A 20,706-nucleotide genomic window follows, 5' to 3' on the forward strand; every position below is an offset into this window, starting at 1 on the left:
ACACTAAAAGAGAGACCAATTTTTAAAGCCTAGTCTGTCTCTGAGAAATTCAAGTGGTAGGAACCTAATAGTCAATAAAACGACGAAGTAAAGCAATTAGTACGTATATTTATAAACCGTACTAGCAGTTACAGAATTTACAAATCCTTAAGGCTAAGTATAATCAACTTAGTTAGACCAAGAAAAGTCGGCAACTATTTTGATAGCACACGCAGTGCAACTGTTATTTAAAATGCCAAACTTCTATGACGTATAAATCTATAAATAACACTTGCACTGCGTATGATATCAAAATCGTTGCAGACTTTTCTTGGTATTAATAGTATAGTGGAAATGAAACAATATAAAAATGTTAAGATTTTATAATTGAAAAGGCGTAAAAAACTTTACAAACACTATTGTTGTACTGTGTCCACGTTACTGTCTCCAAACCAGGGCTCGGAACCGGTATTTTTTAAAAACCCCGAAATAGCCCAATATTTTGAATTTTTCTATGCTCATTACGTAGGACTGAATCATGTATTTAGGAAACAATTTTGCATTATTAAAACGTCCCATTAAAAATTAAATTATAAACAAAAGAACGAAAAAGAACGTAATAATACCGGTATTTTTGTATGGAGCAAATACCGGTTTCCGACCTCTGCTCCAAACAACTTCACATTTTTCATCTGATTTGGAGTGGTACAATGTAATATGCTTCGTGAGGTATGAATTCCTCATGAAAAATTTCCCACAAACATCACAATTTAAGTCCTTGCGTCCCGTGTGCGCCATGAGGTGCACTTTCATCTGGTAACTCTCGTCACACAACACATCGGGCAAACGAGCTGTAGGCGGCGGAACTACCAACCTTTATGGTGCGCGCGTGCTGGCAGCGCGTCTTTTATTTATATGTTCATAGTTTTTTTATGTCAATAGCTAGCCTTACACGCACAAATCACGTCCGCGACTAAGCCACACACGGCGACGGACATCAGTTGGGCTTGTTGTTTAAGATCCATGTTTAGGTACAATTTCTTGTCATTGAACTTACATAAACATGGTAACCACCTATAAAGATCTATAAATTTGTCCAAAACACTGTGTTGTCAGTAAACGCCATTTTAAGATGAGCACGTGCATACTGCTGTGCCGTACCGTTAGAGCGCAACTGAGCAGCGATCTGGCGGACACATCCGGGTCTGTCTGCACTGTGTCCGATCTGTTGGTTTTAAGCCGTCAATGTATGGCCGGACAAATCTTTCAGACGGATCTGACGGATAAACCCGTCCGTGCGTGCGTGCGTGTATGGCTAGCTAATAAGCGCAAAATGTTTTTTTTTTGCACATCTGTTGTAAATTTTATGTGTAAATGTCCTCTTCGTAATCAATGCTTAAATTCACTGTTTGGTTCGCGGGGTTTTGTATATGTATTATGTTATATGAAGTAGAGCTAAAGTTAACGTGTTTTCTATTCGCCATCGGCGGCCCGACAGCGTGCACGCGCTCTTTTACTCTATGAGTAAACTTTACATGTCGCAACATTAGATTGAGCTGAGGAAACACTCTTTGACAATGGTGACATTTAAATCTCCTCTCTTCAACCTCGTGCACTTTAGACAAATGCACGTTTCTTAAATACAAACTATTTAAAACTTTGTCACAAATCGTGCACTTGTGCCCTCTGGCTTGATGGGCAGTCTGCTCGTGGAGAGCTTTCTTCGAATTAGCGTTGAATACCTTATCACAGTATTCGCATTTATAACCGCCTTCCTTGTGGTAATCTTTCAAATGCGCAGAATAATATCGCTCTGTATAGAAACTTTTCCCGCAAATATAGCAAACGAAAATGTGTTTCAGATGCTCCTTGTTCGCGTGTAGTAGGACATACTGGAATAAATCAAATTGTATGTGGCAACTGCCGCAGGTAGGCTTGCCTGTCAATCTGAAGGGGAGGAAACAGTTCGGTATGTCGAGATCGTAATCAACGTCGTGATCGTCAATGAGATGTTGTATGAGCTCGTGGAGATCTTGCTTCTTGTATTTGCATAGCTTGCAATGTAAATTCGTGATTTCAACTTTGATCGCCGCGTCTGCGTTGCCTCGCAGCTGAGTGTACCTTTTAACGGCTACGGGTAAGTTGACGCAGTCGTGAGTTTCGTAGTGGCAGAGCATATCGTTGGGGTCTCTTTTTTCGTACATGCAGTAGAAGCACCTGTATTTGCCGCGATGCCAGATAAAGGGTGTAACGTTGCTGTATAAGAGGACGGACTCGATATTCCTCCGTCTTGTTTCCTGTGTCCATTGACCTCCTGGTTTGGTATCGTGGGCTCTCGACAGGTCTTGTCTTGTTTCCTGTGTCCATTGACCTTCTGGTTCGGTATCGTGGCCTCTCGACAGGTCTTGTCTTGTTTCCTGTGTCCATTGACCTTCTGGTTCGGTATCGTGGGCTCTCGACAGGTCTTGTCTTGTTTCCTGTGTCCATTGACCTTCTGGTTCGGTATCGTGGTTTCTCGACAGGTCTTGTCTTGTTTCCTGTGTCCATTGACCTTCTGGTTCGGTATCGTGGGCTCTCGACACGTCTTGTCTTGTTTCCTGTGTCCATTGACCTTCTGGTTCGGTATCGTTGGCTCTCGACAGGTCTTGTCTTGTTTCCTGTGTCCATTGACCTTCTGGTTCGGTATCGTGGGCTCTCGACACGTCTTGTCTTGTTTCCTGTGTCCATTGACCTTCTGGTTCGGTATCGTGGGCTCTCGACAGGTCTTGTCTTGTTTCCTGTGTCCATTGACCTTCTGGTTCGGTATCGTGGGCTCTCGACAGGTCTTGTCTTGTTTCATGTGTCCATTGACCTTCTGGTTCGGTATCGTGGGCTCTTGACAGGTCTTGTCTTGTTTCCTGTGTCCATTGACCTTCTGGTTCGGTATCGTGGACTCTCGACAGGTCTTGTCTTGTTTCCTGTGTCCACTGACCTTCTGGTTCGGTATCGTGGGCTCTCGACAGGTATTCCGAACCTGCAATCAAACGAGAGCTTTACTTAGTAGGGTCCATCTCGGATCGTCCGGCAGCTTGTTTCAACTTCAAAGGAACACTCTTTGCCCGACTGCCGAAGAAAGGTTACGTAGTTTGAATATTTCGACTGTATTTGAGTGGTGCGGTCCAATCAATCAATCAATTAACCAATGTCTTTATTTTGCATAAAAAGTGGAACATAATAGAAGTAATTAAAATATTTACAGGTTCACATAATTTACCAACATCTGGCATGCAAAATATGGTGGAATCAAATATTATCCCAATTCACAATTCCAAGATTGCAATTCGAAGAGCAAGGTCGATTCCTTATCTAACCACTTTCACAGTACGAACGATATTCATGGAAAATAATTTATTTAAATACCTAGTCGTCTCGAAAATGCTGGCATTTCAGGGTATAATGTACAGAAAGGGAATAACAATTAAAACATTATGCATGCATGCCGTTATTTACGTCTAAATGTCAACTCTGAAAAACTCGGCCCAACCAAGCCTTCCTACAATTACATCTGGACAGCTTTCAACGTCCTCAAATAGGGAATATTACGCAAAACTCTGCGTAGAGGGCGTCACTAGCACAATCACAGGGCCTACCGCGAAACACGAAAATCGAAAGTTCGGTTTCTGCCTCTCTATCACTCTTGCCTATTCGATCGATGGAGAGGCAGATAACGAAATTCGATTTTCGCGTTTCGCGGTAGGCCATCTGTAAACAAACCGCCTTGATGCATCAATGTCATAGTGAAAACTTGTCAAAAAACTGTTTAAGGTCTAGTACATGGAGACTGTATAAAGGAGCCAAATCTCTATGTATGAAAAGTGTCCATCAAAAAACAGTAATTAGGCGGCGCCACCATACACCGAAATACTACCAAAAACAACCTACATAATTTGGTCGGGTTATTTTTTGCCTTATATGGTTCATATTTATACACATGTCCCAGAGCCTAACTAGCGCCACCGGAGAGATTAGGAACTATTATTTAAAGCTGAAAGCGGTCACTTTTGTAACAATTCTGCCATAAGAGATTGGCATCCTTTCTATACCATCCATAGTCTAGTATGTATAAGTTACTCTATGGTTTAGTATGTGCACTAGTGCTGCACTCTGGCAGCAGAACATTGCAGTAATTCTCCCTATTCGGGAGGGAAACCAATTAAAGCTTAACCCCCTTATTCAAAACTTAGCAACCTCTTACAAACCTCTGGTTTTTTTTTCTCTTTGTAACAAACAGAACAGAAATATCAAAATGGCAAATGGGGAAAAGATTTAACAAACGTCATGATGCCATCTCTGAAAAATCCAAGTGGTAGGTACCTAGCAAAGATTTATATAACTTCGTATAAGATGGATAAAGGAAAAAAACGTGCCTCGGAAATCAAGAAAATTTGATTCTCGAACAGAGGGCGCCACCGCGTTTTACCACCTATTCTCGACTAGTTGGCGTTGACGGTTTCGTTTGTTATTTAACAATTTTAACGCATATCAGTGAAAGAACATGGGTCAAAATCATATAAAAAGAATAAATACAATCATTTATACATACATAAATAAAAAAAATTTTGCATATATAAATACATTTTATGGTATTTTAACCATCTTCTTTTTTAATAAGAGTTTTGAATGATTGACGGTTAGTTTCACTAGACCGGGATATAGACCGTGATTACCTTTTGTATTAAAAACTGTAATAGATGTCATATATTAAAGTAAAAGTGACGAAGCCCTCCAGTGGTGAAAGCCGGATTCGAACCGGCGTCTTTAGCTATCGCGCGGCGTGTTTACCTTTTGTATTGTTTATGAGCTCCCGATATTTCGACGCAGTCTGCGTCGTCGTCTAACTGCGTCGAAATATCGGGAGCTCATAAACAATACAAAAGGTAATCACGGTCTATATCCCGGTCAATATAAATCTTCATTTTTAGTTTTAATCGTGTGTCGATAGATGACAGTGAATTTACTGTGGCTACAAAATTTACTTTGACAGTACTCCTCTATCCTATATATCTTCTTTGGTACCTAGTCAATAAAACAAGGAGGTAAAACTTTAGTACGTATATTTATAAACCGTACTAGCAGTTACAGTTACTTAAGGCTAAATATAATTAACTTAGAAGGCTAATAGTAAGTATAATGCTCCTTAAATACAATCATAAGGAATTACTTAACTACATGTATTCAAAATATCATTCGCACAACTCTAGTTACATAGTTAACTGTATTTTAAAAATACTGTAATAAATAAACATACAAAAATTACGTTACTTTAAGATCAGATCATAATTTAAAGTATAAAAATAAATAAATGGCTCCAGACTAAATTATCCAAAAACACATTAAATTATACAGTAATTTTGATTCTATCAAAAAATTCTAAAGAATTCGGATCAACCGAATTCATTTTTAACGACAGGCGGTTTTTATTCTTTCGATTCTTAACTTTAACATAAATAAAATAAAGTCCTAAAGTAAAAGTAATAGTTAAACGATAACGTTGTACCATTTTATTTCATAATGAATCACTATCAAGCGTTCTTGACACAAAATTGTGACGATACGTATCTTTGTTAAATTGTGACGATACGTATCTTTGTTAAATTGTGACGATACGTATCTTTGTTAAATTGTGACGATACGTATCTTTGTTAAATTATGACGATACGTATCTTTGTTAAATTGTGACGATACTTATCTTTGTTAAATTGTGACGATACGTATCTTTGTTAAATTGTGACGATACGTATCTTTGTTAAATTGTGACGATACGTATCTTTGTTAAATTGTGACGATACGTATCTTTGTTAAATTGTGACGATACGTATATTTGTTAAATTGGCAAAACATGGTCAGTCATTAGTGTAAATATACAGATTTTAGGGTACCTAAATTATTAATCCCCTTTCATGATTTCTACATTTGTAACACTTGCGCAATAAACACAAGTACTGTTTCTGGGCTAAATCCGGTGTTCAAAAGAGTAAGAGCGTTTTCATATTACCCGATCCGATATCGGATACGACCACAAAGTACAAAAAATTTTTTACCAATGTTTAATGTTAAAAAGAAAGCGTTAGTGCAAAAAACTAAAGTATTCAATGCCATAGGACTAAAAATAATAGTGAGTAAAAACCGTACTGATAAATATTTTGAAATATGTCTCACGATAGTTTAAGTGCGGCCATAGGGCATATCTAGCAACTCTACCAAGCGACATCTGACATCCGATCGGACAATGTGAGAACGCTCTAAGGGTTTGTCCATTTCGACTGCTGGCTTTATATCAGTCCAGCAAATAAGTAAATGTTAAAACGAACTTCGTTTGTAGCTACTCAAATACGTAATACTCAAAACGGAAGACATAATCAACTTATCAACTAAGTCATTTACAAATTTAAAAAAATTGTACTTGCAATTTAAACTATAACCTAATTTATTTTTAATGCAGTAAGTCAGTTAATTTCTTATGCGCCTAATGAGATCGAACTAAACTTGAACATGACCGTATTTTTTGTGCATGTCCATGTGAGAGCTGAGATTGCTTCGCCTGAGAAACGCTTTACCACAAACTTCGCAGCTGAACTTTCTCTCTCCCTCATGCTTTACCATGTGCATGCGAAGGAGATAGTTATCAAAGAACTTTTCGTTACAAACGGAACAAGGCACGTTTTTCTCCTTCAAATGCGTTCTACGGATATGATCCTTCATAAAGGAGTTCCTTGTGAACATTTTGCCGCAGTAGGAGCACTTGTGACCGATGTCGTGGGTCGTTATTAGGTGTTTCTGCTTGTGGTACTGAGATTGGAATTGTTCGGGGCATTTAGGACACTTGTAGTCTTTCGCGTTGTGTGTTTTAGCTTTATGTCGCGCGAGACACCATTGGTTTTTGAATTTAAGCCCGCATACGTCGCATTCGCATGAGCCGGTGTGAGCGTAAGTGATGTGAACTTTGAGATTGGTGACATTTTTAAAACTACGACCGCAGAAATCGCAGATTCTGTTGTTGTTACTGTGTTCGGAGTTGATATGTCTTAGAAGTGTGCTGAAATATCTAAAAGTCTTATCGGAACATAAAGGACAAGGCATATTGTCTTTGATTATACGGAAAGGTTCGAAGCAACGTTTTAGAGACTTGTCATAATTAGCTTTATGGTCAGTTATGAGATGGTCTATTAATATGTCTAAGTCGTCAATAGGTTGACAGCATATTTTGCAGGCTAGATTGGCGACATCCACTTTAACATTTATCCTTTCACCTTTGCATTTCTTCATGCACTTTGATTTGACGTCGCAGATCGGGTGTTCCCTTAAAGTATGTTCTTTAAGTTCTTCATATTCGACAAACTTTTTAGAGCAGTAAAAACACGAATACTTTGAAAAGAATTTGAAAGGTATAGCAGTTGACATGTTGAGGACGACTTGGATATTTTCCCTAATTTGTAGTATATTCTGTTTCTTTCTGGGCTCGACGTAAGACCCTTCAAAAGCGTTACTAGGCAGAGGAGCATCGATTTGAGAAAGTAATCTAACTTCGCATTTATTAAGATGCTGTTTTAGACCCTGCTTAGAATGCAACTCCTTCGCACAATAAACACACTTCAAACTCCCATCGTCTGGATGGTCTAACTGTATGTGTTTTTGTAGTAGGCTATGAGACGCAAAAGTTAAGGAGCAATCTTTGCATTTTCTGAAATGGAACGTATTTTGGTGTTTCCGCAGCAAGCCTTTCGTTTTAAAATTGCTGGTGCATTGATCACATGGGTATCCTCCCTGGCGATGGTTATCTCTTGAATGTAAAGCGAGATCTCTTTTCTTATTGAAAGTAAGTCCACAGTCATCGCATATGAAACAATTTTGTGGGTGAACGCTGTTTACATGCTTTACCAAGTATCCGAAGTAGTTGAACTGCTCATCACACAGTAAACACCGGAAATCTGAAAGTCTGTATAATTGGAACGGGATTTGTACGCTAGTGTCGTATCTTAGATCATGTTTCGAGTTCAAATGTTCGACGATTTCGTCAAAACTGTTAAAGGGGTCGCAGCATATCTCGCAAACGATTTCAGAGACGTCGATTTTTATCTCTATATGGTTCCCTTTAATAATCTTAAGGGAATAATCGTTCGTAGAGCAGAGCCCGTGTGACTTGGTGTGCTTTCTGAACTCAGGATACTCTGTATAGTTTTTCCCGCAGTAGAAACATAGGTACGTGCCCCGCCATTTGAAAGGCATCACGGAGGTGTTATTGAATAATATTTGTAAATTTTTCCTCCGCCGCTGAGAGGTACAGCTGTCGTACGGGCGGTGCGGATATTCATCTGAAAAGAAACGATTCTTGCTGTCAATTCACTCTTACAACTCCTTAATTAACTTCTCTTAATATCAGGTAAGTGCTTGAGTAGCGTTTTTAACATGGGAGGCCATGTGACCGCGGAGATTTTTCTTCCATAGGAACTTCTTACCGCATACATCGCAGTGAAAATTTCTCTCCCCTATATGTTTCACCATATGGTTTTTAAGGAGCGCAGCATCGAAAAATCTGTCGTTGCAGAGCAAGCACTGCACGTTTTTCTCTTTGAGATGCGTACGTCTGATATGGTTGTCCATGAAGGAGTTTCTGGTGAATAATTTTCCGCAGTAAGAGCACTTGTGGCCGGAGCCGTGTATCGTAATTAGATGCCGTTGCATCGCGTATTGCGACACGAATTTCTCCGGGCACTCAGAACAGTCGACTGTCTTGTCGCCATGGACCCTGCCCATGTGCGAACGGAGATCTACCGTCCTTGTAAACTCTAGTTTGCAAACGACACAATTGTAAATCTTGCCTACCTTGTGGCGTCGCGCTACGTGCGCCCGTAAATTTGGTTTCGTCCTAAAGGAGTTTCCACAGTACATGCATATATTTTTATTATCCGTATGGGCGATACTAACGTGCCTTAGCAGTGTGCTAAAGTACCTAAACACTTCTCCGCAAAAAGGGCACGCGAAGTTGTCCTTTATTAGTCTGAACGGTTGAATATTCATTTCTATAGACTTGTCAAAACGCGCCTTATGTTCCGAGGTTAGATGATCTATTAAGTGGTCCAAATCGTTCATAGGTTCAAAGCACATTTTACAAGATAAAGATGATATGTCTATTTTAATCGAAATGTCCTCTCTATTTCGTAATTTCATGGATTTAAACTTAGAATCGCAATGGGGATGCTCGATCATAGTATGTTCTTTGAGTTCGTCGCATTCTATGAAATGTCTGGAGCAATAGAAACACCTGAATTTATTCATGAAATGTTTGAACGGTATTGCTGTGGACATGTTGAGGATACAAGCAATGTTATTCCTAATCTGTTTAACATTGGGCCTCCTTTCTGTATCGTCAATGGACACGATATCGTCGATGATATGTTGCGATTTGGAATCGTCTTTCGCGGAAGTGCAGCCGGCAGCGTGTCGCAAGAAACCCTGTTTTGTATTCATAGTTTTCAAACAAAATCCGCATTGCAATAGGCTATCGCCTACATGTTCTGTTTTCATATGTTTTAGGCGCTTATCGGACGAAGAAAAGCTTTTAAAACATATATTACAAGCTGACGAGTGTGTCTTAAATTTGTGATTACTAAGCGCCCAGTTGGTAGGAAAAGAAATGGCGCATTTATTGCAAGTGTAACCTCCCTTTTTATGGTAAGATCTGAAATGAGCAGTCAAATCCCGTTGTTTGTTAAATTTCTGATGGCAGACATTACACGAGAGAACTTTTAAAGGATGGCTATTGTTAACGTGAACGATGAGCTTGCTGAAGTGATTGAAGCTTTCCTCGCAAAATAAACATTTGAGATCGCCCAGTCGGTATTTAACAATGAGAAGATCGGCGTGTTTGTCATAGGGCAAGTTGTGTTTGTGTATTAGATGGGAGATTATCTCATCGAAGTTTGGGGGAGATTCGGTGCATAATTGGCATGTGATGTCGGACACGTCAACTTTGATTTCGACATCAGTGCCTGATACGCGTGTGAGCGCTCGGTCGCGCAAAGTACACGGTTCGTGAGCTCTCGTGTGCTTCCTAAGTGCATCATAGTCGGGCACGTCCTCGCCACAGTAAAAACAGAGATATTTTTGCCGCCATTTGAACGGTATCATCGAGGTGTTGTTGAATATGATTTGTAGATTTCTCCTCTTCCGATAATTGGTGCTTTTCACGTTTTTCAGCCCAATTTCATCTGAAAAGAAATTTACTTTTCTGTAATCTTTAGTTTACATTCACAATTAGGCCAATTTTGAGCATATTTTGTCTAACCTTCCTTCTTTCGTAACATTCAAACATATGATAAGTACAAAATAATTTGGCACGGAGATATAACTATTAAAGTAAATATAATTGACGGAAAACTAAGCGCTCCGTTTGTGCGAAGACATATGGCCTCTTAAATTTTTCTTCCAAAGAAAAGTTTTACCACAAATATCACAATGATAGTTCCTCTCTCCGATATGTTTCACCATATGTATATTCAGTCTCGTCTTATCGAAGAACCTCTCCTTACATACTGAGCATTCTACGTTCTTCTCCTTTAAATGCAGTTTCCTGATATGGTCTTTCATGTAGGAGTTCCTAGCGAACATTCTGTCACAGAAAGAGCATTTGTGCCCCGAGCCGTGGGCGTCTATGAGATGTTTCTGCCTGAGATACTGAGTGGCGAATCTGTCGCTGCATTTGGAGCATTTGAAAGCTTTAGCCCCGTGAGCGTTTGCTCTATGCGTTGTAAGTTTAGGCGGGTTGGGAAACACTAGATCGCAGTCGGGACATTTACACGAGTTCGGTCTGTGATACCTCGCTAAATGACCTCTATAGGACGGCGTACTCCTAAAAGCTTGGCCGCAGTAAACGCATATCACGTTGTTATTAGAATGGCTTTCGTTCATGTGTTCTAAAAGCTTTACAAAGTACCTAAAAGCTACGTTTGGGCAGAGCGGACAAGCCATGTTGTCCTTAGCTATCTTAAAAGGTTGGACTATATCCATCATCAATTTATTGTGTTTCGTATGGTGATTTGATACTAAATGGTCTGATAGAGCGTCTAGGTCGCTAATTGCAATGCAACATAACTTGCAAGCTAAGGAACTAATATCTACTTTGACTATAGCATCCTTTCCTTTAATTGATTTCATGGCTACACCCTCAGGGTCGCAGTAGGTGTGTTTAGTGAGAGTGTGAGTTTTGATTGGTTCAAATTCTGGATGGTTTTTTGAGCAATAGAAACAACGAAACCTATTCATATAGTATTTGAAAGGTGTAGCTGTGGACATGTTTAAGACACAGGCAATGTTCTGTCGTCTGAGCTTGGCTATCCTTTTCTTTTCTACTGCGTCGGGATCTATTGTCTTCACTTTAGTTTCAATGACATCTGGTTCTTCTTTAATGTCTATTTGCTCGTCGTATTTATTATAATCGTATGTATGAACTAGTTGCTTGTGCAACTTCAAGCCTTTTTTCTTACTAAACATTTCAGAACACAATTCACATTGCAAATGATTTGAATGCGAAGTAACATGCGCGTTAAGTATTTCCATTTCAGTAAAATTTTCTTTACAAAGTGGACAGCTAAGGTCCATTAATTTGAATTGTTCTATATACATTTCGACTTGTCTGTTGTATTTCAAGTCATGCGTCGTTACAAGATGATTTACAAGACTGTCCAGATTTGGGAAGTTTTCATCGCAAAGTTCACAACTCGTATCTGAGACGTCGATTTTAACCTCTACTTTTGATCGTAGTTTGGCTAAAAATTCTTTAATGTCGGTCTTATCGTGCGATTTAGTATGTTTAATGAGCTCATCAGACAGAAGCCCTTTAGAACTACAATAACAACACGTAATGTTGTTCCATTTCCATCGGAACGGTATGACGCTCGTGTTGCTAAAAAGTGTTTCCAGATTTTGCCGCCTCGCCGTTTCGCAGGCCTTTTTGTGAGTTTCATCTGAAAACAAATTGTTCCTCTGTATGTTCGGATTAATGTATCACAAATTTCTAACCTACATTTGGCTGGATTAAGCTTTCATTAATTTCTACAGGTTATATGAGTGTTTAATAGATGTGATTAATTTATTTTTCCAATAAAAGGAAATTTGGCAATGGTCGCAAACTAGTTTAGCTCCACTGGGGCGTGCATGTTTAGTCTGTACGTGTAGATTCAACCCGTATTCAGATGTAAACTTCACATGTATTTTCATGCACTTGATAGTTTTCAAATTGTCAAAGCGCGGTGATACTTCACTACAAAATCTCAGAATTGTTTGTTGTGTAACTTCCATGTGTACATCTTGGCTTTGTCTTGGCTTTGTAGGACTTGAGCGAAGCGAAAACATCGCCACAGTAATTGCACAAGTGTGAACGACCGGATCAAATATACCGAAAATCAGATAAGGCCTCATTGCATACGACGCGTTTTGTATACGCTTGTCGAGACTTTATTTTAAAGTAATTTAAAATATGTAAATTTAATACTGAAAGTAATAAATTTAACATGAAGTTGAGGCATATAAAACGTTAACAGCATGATTTCCGAAATAAACGTTTAATACTATAAGTTTATAATTTTAGCTTGTTTATTATGAGACGCCATGTGCACCCGTAAGTTTTTCTTCCAGTAAAAACTCTTACCACAAACATCGCAATGAAAATCTCTTTCTCCAATATGTTTTACCATATGAATCCTCAGCAAAATATTGTCGAAAAACTTATGATTACAGACAGTACATTGTACGTTTTTCTCCTCCATATGTGTTCGTCGTATGTGGTTTCTCATGAAGGAGTTTTTAACAAACATTTTACCGCAAAACGTGCATTTATGCCCAATATCGTGAGCTTGAATTAAGTGTTTTTGTCGCTCGTATTCGGAGGGGAATTTCTCGGAGCACTTTTGGCAGGGGACCTCACGGACCCCGTGAGTTTTTGCTCTGTGGCTCTTCAGTTTTAAGGCCGAGTTTAATTCTATGTTGCATTCGGAACATTTAAATACTTTAGGACCGTGTATTCTAGCTATATGCATGGTTAAAATCGCTTCGCTGGCGAAAACCGCTCCGCAGTTCGAACAAAGATGCGTTTTGGCTGAATGTTCTTGATTCATATGCTTAAGAAGAATGTTAAAATAAGAGAACGATTGAGGACAGAGAGGACATCCCATATTATACTTCTCAAGTCTAAAAAGCTGCATAATCCCTGTTACATTTTTGTCGTAATTCGCTTTATGATTCATTATTAAATGATCGACTAACAAATCAAAATCAGTAAACGGCTCAAAGCAAATCCTACACGATAAGGAGGATATATCGAGTTTTATACATAAGTTGACACCTTTGAGCGATTTCGGACATTTTCTCTCTAAATCGTAAAACGGGTGTTCCATGAGCGTGTGTGTACGCATGTCTTCATGCTCGTTGAAGTCTTTCGAGCAATGAAAACATGTGAATCTGTTCTGATAGTATTTGAAAGGTATCGCCGTAGTCATATTTAAAATGCAAGCGATATTCTCTCTATTCTTTTTAGCAATAGCGTTCCTTTCGCGCAGTCTTTTCCTCTGCGTTTCAATTTCGCAGTCTTCTAAATCTTCGAACGGTGTTAAGGCGTCTTCAGATATAATGATAGAGTTTCTTGTTCGCAAACTAGAAAGGATTCTAGTGCATTTCCGTTCGGAGGAGCCGTGGGTGTTGATGAGATGGAGTCGGAGTAAGCTTGAGGTGCGGAAGCATCGTTCGCATTTAACGCACTGGTAGCCCGCCCGCCGATGATAAATCCTACAATGAGCCATTAACTCTGACTTCTTGTTAAAGCTTCTATCGCACTGCTCGCAGGGCAGCAGTTTCTCCATATGATTCTTTCTTACATGCATAACTAAATTACGGAAATATTCAAACATTTTTCCGCATTCAGTGCATTTGAGATCTACTAATCTATAGGCGGATAAAGACATTGGCACTTCCCTGTCATAATGCAAACTGTGTTTAGTGTTTAAATGGCATATTATATCATCTAAGTTATTAAATGGTTCATCGCATAGTTCACAGGTGATGTTGGAGATGTCTAACTTAACTTCAACCGTACCAAACTTTTGGTTTATTAAAGACTTGTGTTTAACATTGCAAGGGCCGTGGGATTTTGTGTGTTTAACGAATTCCTTGTAATCCGGGTATTTGTCCCCGCAGTAGAAGCAGCCGTATTGGCTGCCGCTTCTGAACGGTATAACAGATGTGTTGTTGAATAGTATCACGAGGTTATTGCGCCTGCGCTCGGTGGCGCTCGGCCCGCCGATTGACCGCTGTTTTATATCTGAAACGATATATACAACGTGTCAATCGGGGGCTAACACGCTTTATAAATATATTTGTATTTTTTTACGACTAATGTCTGCCTAATTATTGGAGAAAATTTTAACCAATGTTACGATAAATTGCAGTTAAATAAGAATTGGGTAAATAAGAAAACGCTTTTATGTGTATAAATGGAGATTCAAATATATTAGTTTATTTACAGTACAGCATGGCCAAATGTATGGCGATCGATATAAATAACGTAAGCTATGCGGAATAAATAAATGACTAGATGAATTAAGATCTAAATATGTACAGGATTAATATGCTTATTATGCCTAGCCATATGCGTCCGAAGACTTTTTCGCCAGAAAAATCTTTCACCACAAATATCACAATGAAAATTCTTCTCGCCGCTATGTTTAACCATGTGGCGTCTCAGAAGAACGTTGTTGAAAAACTTCATGTTGCATATGGAGCATTCCACGTTTTTCTCTTTTAAATGCGTTCGTCTAATATGGTCCCTCATGAATGAGTTCCTAGTGAATAATTTGCCGCAATAAGAACACTTGTGCCCTGAGTCGTGAGCTTCAATCAAATGTTTCTGTCTTAGGTATTGTGTTGAAAAGCTCTCAGGACATTTAGGGCATTTAGCCGCTTTCACCCCGTGTGCTTTAGCCATATGCATGTATAACCTAGAAGGTATATTACATTCGGCACCACATATGTTGCACTTAAATCTACCGTCCCTGTGGTGACGCCAAATATGAACACGAAGATTTTGGTCCCGCCTAAACGTTTGTCCACAATACACGCAAATAATGTTATTGTTAGTATGTTTGTTGTTCATGTGTTTTAAAAGAGTGCCAAAGAATCTAAATATTTCGCCTGGACAATGGGGGCAGGCCATATGGTCTTTGATAAGTCGGTAAGGTTGTAAGCAGGTCGTTATTGATTTATCATAGTTGGCGTTGTGTTTTAAAATTAAATGGTCAATAAGCGTATCAAGGTCTGGGAGGGACTCGAAGCATAGTTTACACGCTACGGCAGAAATGTCTATTTTGACGCACGCTACAGATTCCCTACACTTCCTAATGCATTTCTGTTTGACATCGCACGTAGGATGTTCTATTATAGTATGTTCTCTCATCAAATCGGAGTCAGGAAAATCTTTGGAACAATAAAAGCAGTTAAACTTATTTTTATAGAAGTTAAATGGAATAGCCGTTGACATATTGATGACTATAACTATATTTTCCCTGATCTGCTTGACGCTCGGTCTTTTAACTGGATCTTCATAATTCTGATCCAGATCCATCGGATCGTATTCTTTTTTCCTAACATCTATGCTGAAAAGCTCATCTTCACCCTTACACTTTCTAACGTGCATTCTAAGACCCTGTTTGGTATGGAATTCTTTGAAACAGTTATCACATTGCAAAGATCCATCGTCAGGGTGTTCAACCTCCATATGCTTCAGTTTTAACGCCGCTGAAGGCAGTTTTAATTGACAGATGCTACACTTACTCAAATGACGATTGTTTCTATGTTTCCTAAGTATATTTAGAGAGCTAAAACTTAAAGGACATAGTTCGCACTGGTAACCTCCCTCCCTATGATAATTCTTCATGTGAGAGAAGAGATCTCGTTTCTTGTTAAACTTTTGCTCGCACTTATCACAGATGAGACATTTTTTAGGATGACTATTATTAACATGAGACACCAAGTAACCGAAATACGCGAATTTTTCATCACAAGCTAAACAGCGAAGATCAACTAGTCTATACTCTTCTATGGCCATTTCAACATCACGGTCATATTCTAACTTATGTTTAATAAACAGATGTGTTATAATATCGTCTAATGTAGGAAAAGGTTCGTTGCAAATTTCGCAGGTGATATCAGATATGTCGATTTTAATTTCCATATTTTGGCCTCCTTTTAATACTTTCAAAGAATGATCATCGGTGGAGCAACGTCCGTGAGACTTGGTATGTTTCCGAAGCGCGGGGTATTCGGCAATGTCCTTGCTGCAGTAAAAGCAGAGGTATTTGCCCCTCCATTTGAAGGGTACGACCGAGGTGTTGTTGAACAACACAGCGAGGTTGTTGCGTCGTCGCATCGAGGACGATTCGCAGCCTTTGTATTTCCGCGGTTTAACATCTGAAAAGAAATTCGCCACTGTAAATGTACCCATGAAAGTTACGCTAAACACACTCCAACTGTTTAAATTAAAAATGGTGCAAATTCAAACTACTAATAGGGTACATTTAAAGTGCTTCGATTTCGTATGGGAAGTGATTGCGTGAATTCAAAAACGCGTTGAGCTTCAAATAATTTAATGTTAAGTTTGTATAAGGATGATTATAAAAATATTAGATATTAATAACTTAAATGCACATCGATATTTCCTACTTATACATGTGACGTTTTTAACCAAAAGGTACCACATTGTCGCTTGTTGATAAGGTTGATTTCTAATTGAAGCTATATGGACTTTATGGGCTTTAAATAGCGCCTTACTGACAAGCGACAATAAATACCCTTTTGGTTGAAAATGGCACATATTACCTATATCTTTCGAGGAATTTCTACGCATTGACAGATTCGGGATGATGTACCCTCATGTGCAACCTCAAACTGTTGTTTTGTACAAACGCTTGGCTGCACAGCGCGCACACGTATCTCTTATCGTTGCTATGTATTCGCATATGATCTCTCAACGTTTGCTTCCTCGCGTACGACTTCTTGCAGATTTCACATTGATGCACTCTTTCCCCAAAATGCTTCACCATGTGCTTCTGAACGTGAGTTTTGGAGAAAAACTTTTGTTCACACATGGTACATGAATAGTTCTTCTCTCTTAAGTGTACTTCTTTTATATGGACTTGCATTTTGCTTTCGATCTCAAAGGCTTTGTGGCATATCGGGCAATTGAATGCGGGGATCTCTAGATTATGAACAGAGTGATGATGTCTTTTACGTTGCATGTAGTTAGGGAAGGTTTCATCGCAGTAGAAGCATTTGCAGAGTTTTTCCTTATTGTGGACTTTAGTTTCGTGATTGATTCTTAAGGTTAGAGAGTCGAAGGTCTCTGAGCACATGGTGCATTTGAATCCAGAGCCGTGACTAAGAACGTGGCATCTCAGACGGTTTTGGGATAAAAATCCTTTACCGCATAATTCGCAAATGTAGTTTCCGAAATGTAGATTCATATGTTCGTTCAGTTTGATAAAGTATTGGAACTCTTCTCTGCAAATGGCGCATTGGAAAGAGGTGGAACCGCTTTCTAGCTTGTAAGGGATTAGGCCGAATGATCCGCACTGTTCAGTGAAAGTTTTATCATGGGTTGAGGTCAGATGAGTTAAGAGTGAGGTAAGGTCGTCTAGTTTGACATTACAGAGTCTACATTCGATATTAGAGACGTCAATTTTGACTTTTTCGTCCCTCCTTAGGTAAGAAACGGCCGCTTTGATGTTCGATTTCTTGTGTTCGTCCCTCGTGTGGTCTTTTAGAGAGTCTGTGCTTTTGAAAGTTTTGTGGCAATAGAAGCAGAGGTAGTGTTGCCTCTGCCACTTGAACGGGACAACTGTGGAGGTCTCTAGGACTATGGCAGCGTTGGCCTTCATGAGGCGATTGCGTTTGGTGGCCGAGATGGGCTTATCGCTCGGTACAACGGCCCGTTTCTTACCTAAAAAGTGAAATTACTATCAAATTGAAGTCTGTGGCCTGAGCTTAGATATATTGGTAAGTTTGGTGTTTAAAAGTAACGTAGAAAGTTGTAAAATACGTATTTGTGTGTCAAATAAAGATTTAGTTCCTAAGATTGTATGTAAATATAATAGGTATTTCGGTAAAGTAAAGACATGTTCTAATATTCCAATTAGAAAACCGATGACCAAACGGTCAATACTCAATCTTCTTTCTTTGTTAAAGTTTAGGTCAGTTTGTATAAAGATAGAGAGAGAAGTTTCATTCGTAATTCGGTGGCGATAATGGACCGGACAAAACATAAAAACAATACAGAACGATATTATAAAAACAACGTGACTTGTAGCTTAGCTACGTGGCTTACTATGAAAGGAATAAAAACGGAGTTTTTATAACATCATTCTGTGAATAATGAGTGATTTGACACATTATCAATCAATCAATCAACTAATAAGAGGCCTCTTTATTATCCACACGGTCACTTTTATAAGTCAATTACGTCAAAAATCCAAACGTCCTAAGGGCAAACAGGCCTTGAGCGCATAAGTAGGTGCCCTTTAACTATAAACGGGGCGTTAAAACAGGGGTACTTAATCATCCCCAACCGACCCCTACAGGCGATATCTACTGCCGCGATGTTAATTCCATATTGTGACGCCCATCACACACCAACACAGTACCGCATTTGATAAGCTAGCGGCTACGCAGTCGTAATTTGACCATTTTGACCTAACATCGCGAAACCATTATAAAATCACGGTAATTTGTTAACCTGCGACCGACCGATCTCAAGGGTCCAGTCTTAAAACCAGCGCTAGGCCCTTTGCTTAGAGTGCTTCGCATATGCTGAGATTGGAGCCCATTGCCCAATCATTAATGTATGTACCTAGCTATTAAATGTATTTAAAAAATTCTAATTAAATTGTACCTATTTTAGTATTTAAAAATTCTATTTGTACTTAGTTCTTAAGGTATTAATTTTTGTGGCAATAAATATTTTGCTGTTTCTGATTCTGAAATCATGGCTTAATAAAAATTGGTCCGTCGTTCGACCATCCAACGTGTAAAGGCTAGAGCACACCGGCTGCGTGCGTAGACGAGCCGCGCACGCACAGTCGCACACGTCACGCAAGCGGTGTGCCATCTCACATAAAAATTTGTATATTACAACACGCACGTGCACCTGTACGCAACTACGCACATGCACCCGGTGTACACAGGCCTTACCTGGATTCTATTTGTAAACTAGAGGCCATTATAAAAGATAATAAGTGCCGGTCGCACCAACTGGATAATGATTAACTGGTTAACGTTAAAAAGCTGTTATCTCGACCTTAGATAACTGTTATACCGTGAAGATATTACGATTACTGATAGTTGGTGCAACTGGCTTCATGTGTCAAATCACTAAGCAGTAAAAATATGTGTTTGGAACCCTCCTGTTACCATTATAAAACACTGTCATTGTGAACATATCACGTAAGTAAAGCTATAACTCCATAAATTGAATAAATTAAGAAGAGCAGTTACTTCAAAAAATTGTTATGTACTATGTACCGAACTAAGTGATTCGTCTGTTTAACATTAAATATGTGACGTTTTCAACCAAAAGGTACCACATTGTCGGTTGTCGATAAGGTTGATTTCAAATTGAAGTTATATAAAAATAGCGCCTTATTGACAACCGACAATAAGTACCCTTTTGGTTGAAAATATCTCTAATATTACGAGAGATATTATTGTAATATCTCTCGCAAGGTTTACGGTCTTTCTTCTTTTTTGTAGCAGATTTTAACTGGTAACAAAAAGGTATTCAAACATAAGCTTTTTGAGGTAGTGTTGTTAACTTTGTCATTTGACTTATAATTTTGTAACAATCTTAACTATAAAACTCCCGTGAGACTCAAACATATTAGATTATCTTAAACCGGGTCACTCACGTATTATTAAGTCGAATAGCTCGACATGAAATTGGACCGAAACATGTCGAGCTATTCGACTTAATAATACGTGAGTGACCCGGTTTAAAAAAATCTAATATGTTTGTAACAATCCATATTTTTATCATATCTTTTAAAGACTAATAAAATTATTAGAAATGTATACGTATATACCTTATCAAAACGTGGTAAAGTCTACTTCTGCGTTCAAAATATCTGTACGTACGTGGCAGACGCGCAGGCAGTTTTTACACGGCAAATTATCTCTCTATCCATCAAAGTTTGAAAAGTAACAAGCAGTGAACACAACACATACGTGTGTAGGTCGTATAACACCTCCAACGCTTAGCTACTTTACTTCTGTTGCTGACCGGTCTATTACTGTATCGATTTTAAGGCATCATTCACTTAAAATAGCATGCATATCTTCACTTGCCCATGGCCCCAACGGAACACCAGTGTTAGTGGGCTAACACTGGTGGTGTTGGGTCTTTTTTTTCGTCTTGTATTCTTTTATTGTGTTGTCAGTTTTTAGGGTTCCGTACCCAAAGGGTAAACACGGGACCCTATTACTAAGACTCCGTTGTCCGTCTGTCTGTTACCAGGCTGTATCTCTAACTGTGATAGCTACACAGTTAAAATTTTCACAGATGATTTATTTCTGTTGCCGCTATGACAACAAATACTATAAACAGAATAAAATAAATATTTAAGTGGGGCTCCCATACAACAAACTTCGTTTTTT

The 20,706-nt window shown here is 38.9% G+C and overlaps 3 protein-coding genes across 14 annotated transcripts in view; all 3 read right to left on the reverse strand.

The window, feature by feature from the left end:
* LOC134752376 (zinc finger protein OZF-like) overlaps positions 1-20,706 on the reverse strand; it is a 41,647-nt gene that overhangs the window by 16,850 nt on the left and 4,091 nt on the right. The window contains exons 5-6 of one of the 12 annotated variants that reach the window (XR_010128755.1): positions 2,951-2,992; positions 663-2,290 (exon numbers count right to left, since the gene is read on the reverse strand). The exons of 6 other annotated variants lie outside the window; for them this stretch is intronic. Coding sequence is in view for 5 of the 6 variants with exons in the window: in XM_063688072.1 (XP_063544142.1) it covers positions 6,499-8,330 (1,832 nt within the window). In the remaining variant the exon portion in view is untranslated. 5 more of the 12 variants (XM_063688080.1, XM_063688079.1, XM_063688072.1 and 2 more) reach the window with 5 other exon arrangements.
* LOC134752378 (zinc finger protein 26-like) lies at positions 10,233-12,183 on the reverse strand. Its single transcript, XM_063688085.1, has one exon. It carries the CDS (start codon positions 11,638-11,640, stop codon positions 10,396-10,398), a length of 1,245 nt encoding a protein of 414 aa, XP_063544155.1. The 5' UTR covers positions 11,641-12,183; the 3' UTR covers positions 10,233-10,395.
* Positions 14,560-16,634, reverse strand: LOC134752377 (zinc finger protein 26-like). The gene has a single exon (XM_063688084.1). It carries the CDS (start codon positions 16,505-16,507, stop codon positions 14,615-14,617), a length of 1,893 nt encoding a protein of 630 aa, XP_063544154.1. The 5' UTR covers positions 16,508-16,634; the 3' UTR covers positions 14,560-14,614.

The sequence above is a fragment of the Cydia strobilella genome, chromosome 24 (assembly GCF_947568885.1).
Source record: "Cydia strobilella chromosome 24, ilCydStro3.1, whole genome shotgun sequence".
Lineage (NCBI taxonomy): Eukaryota > Metazoa > Arthropoda > Insecta > Lepidoptera > Tortricidae > Cydia > Cydia strobilella.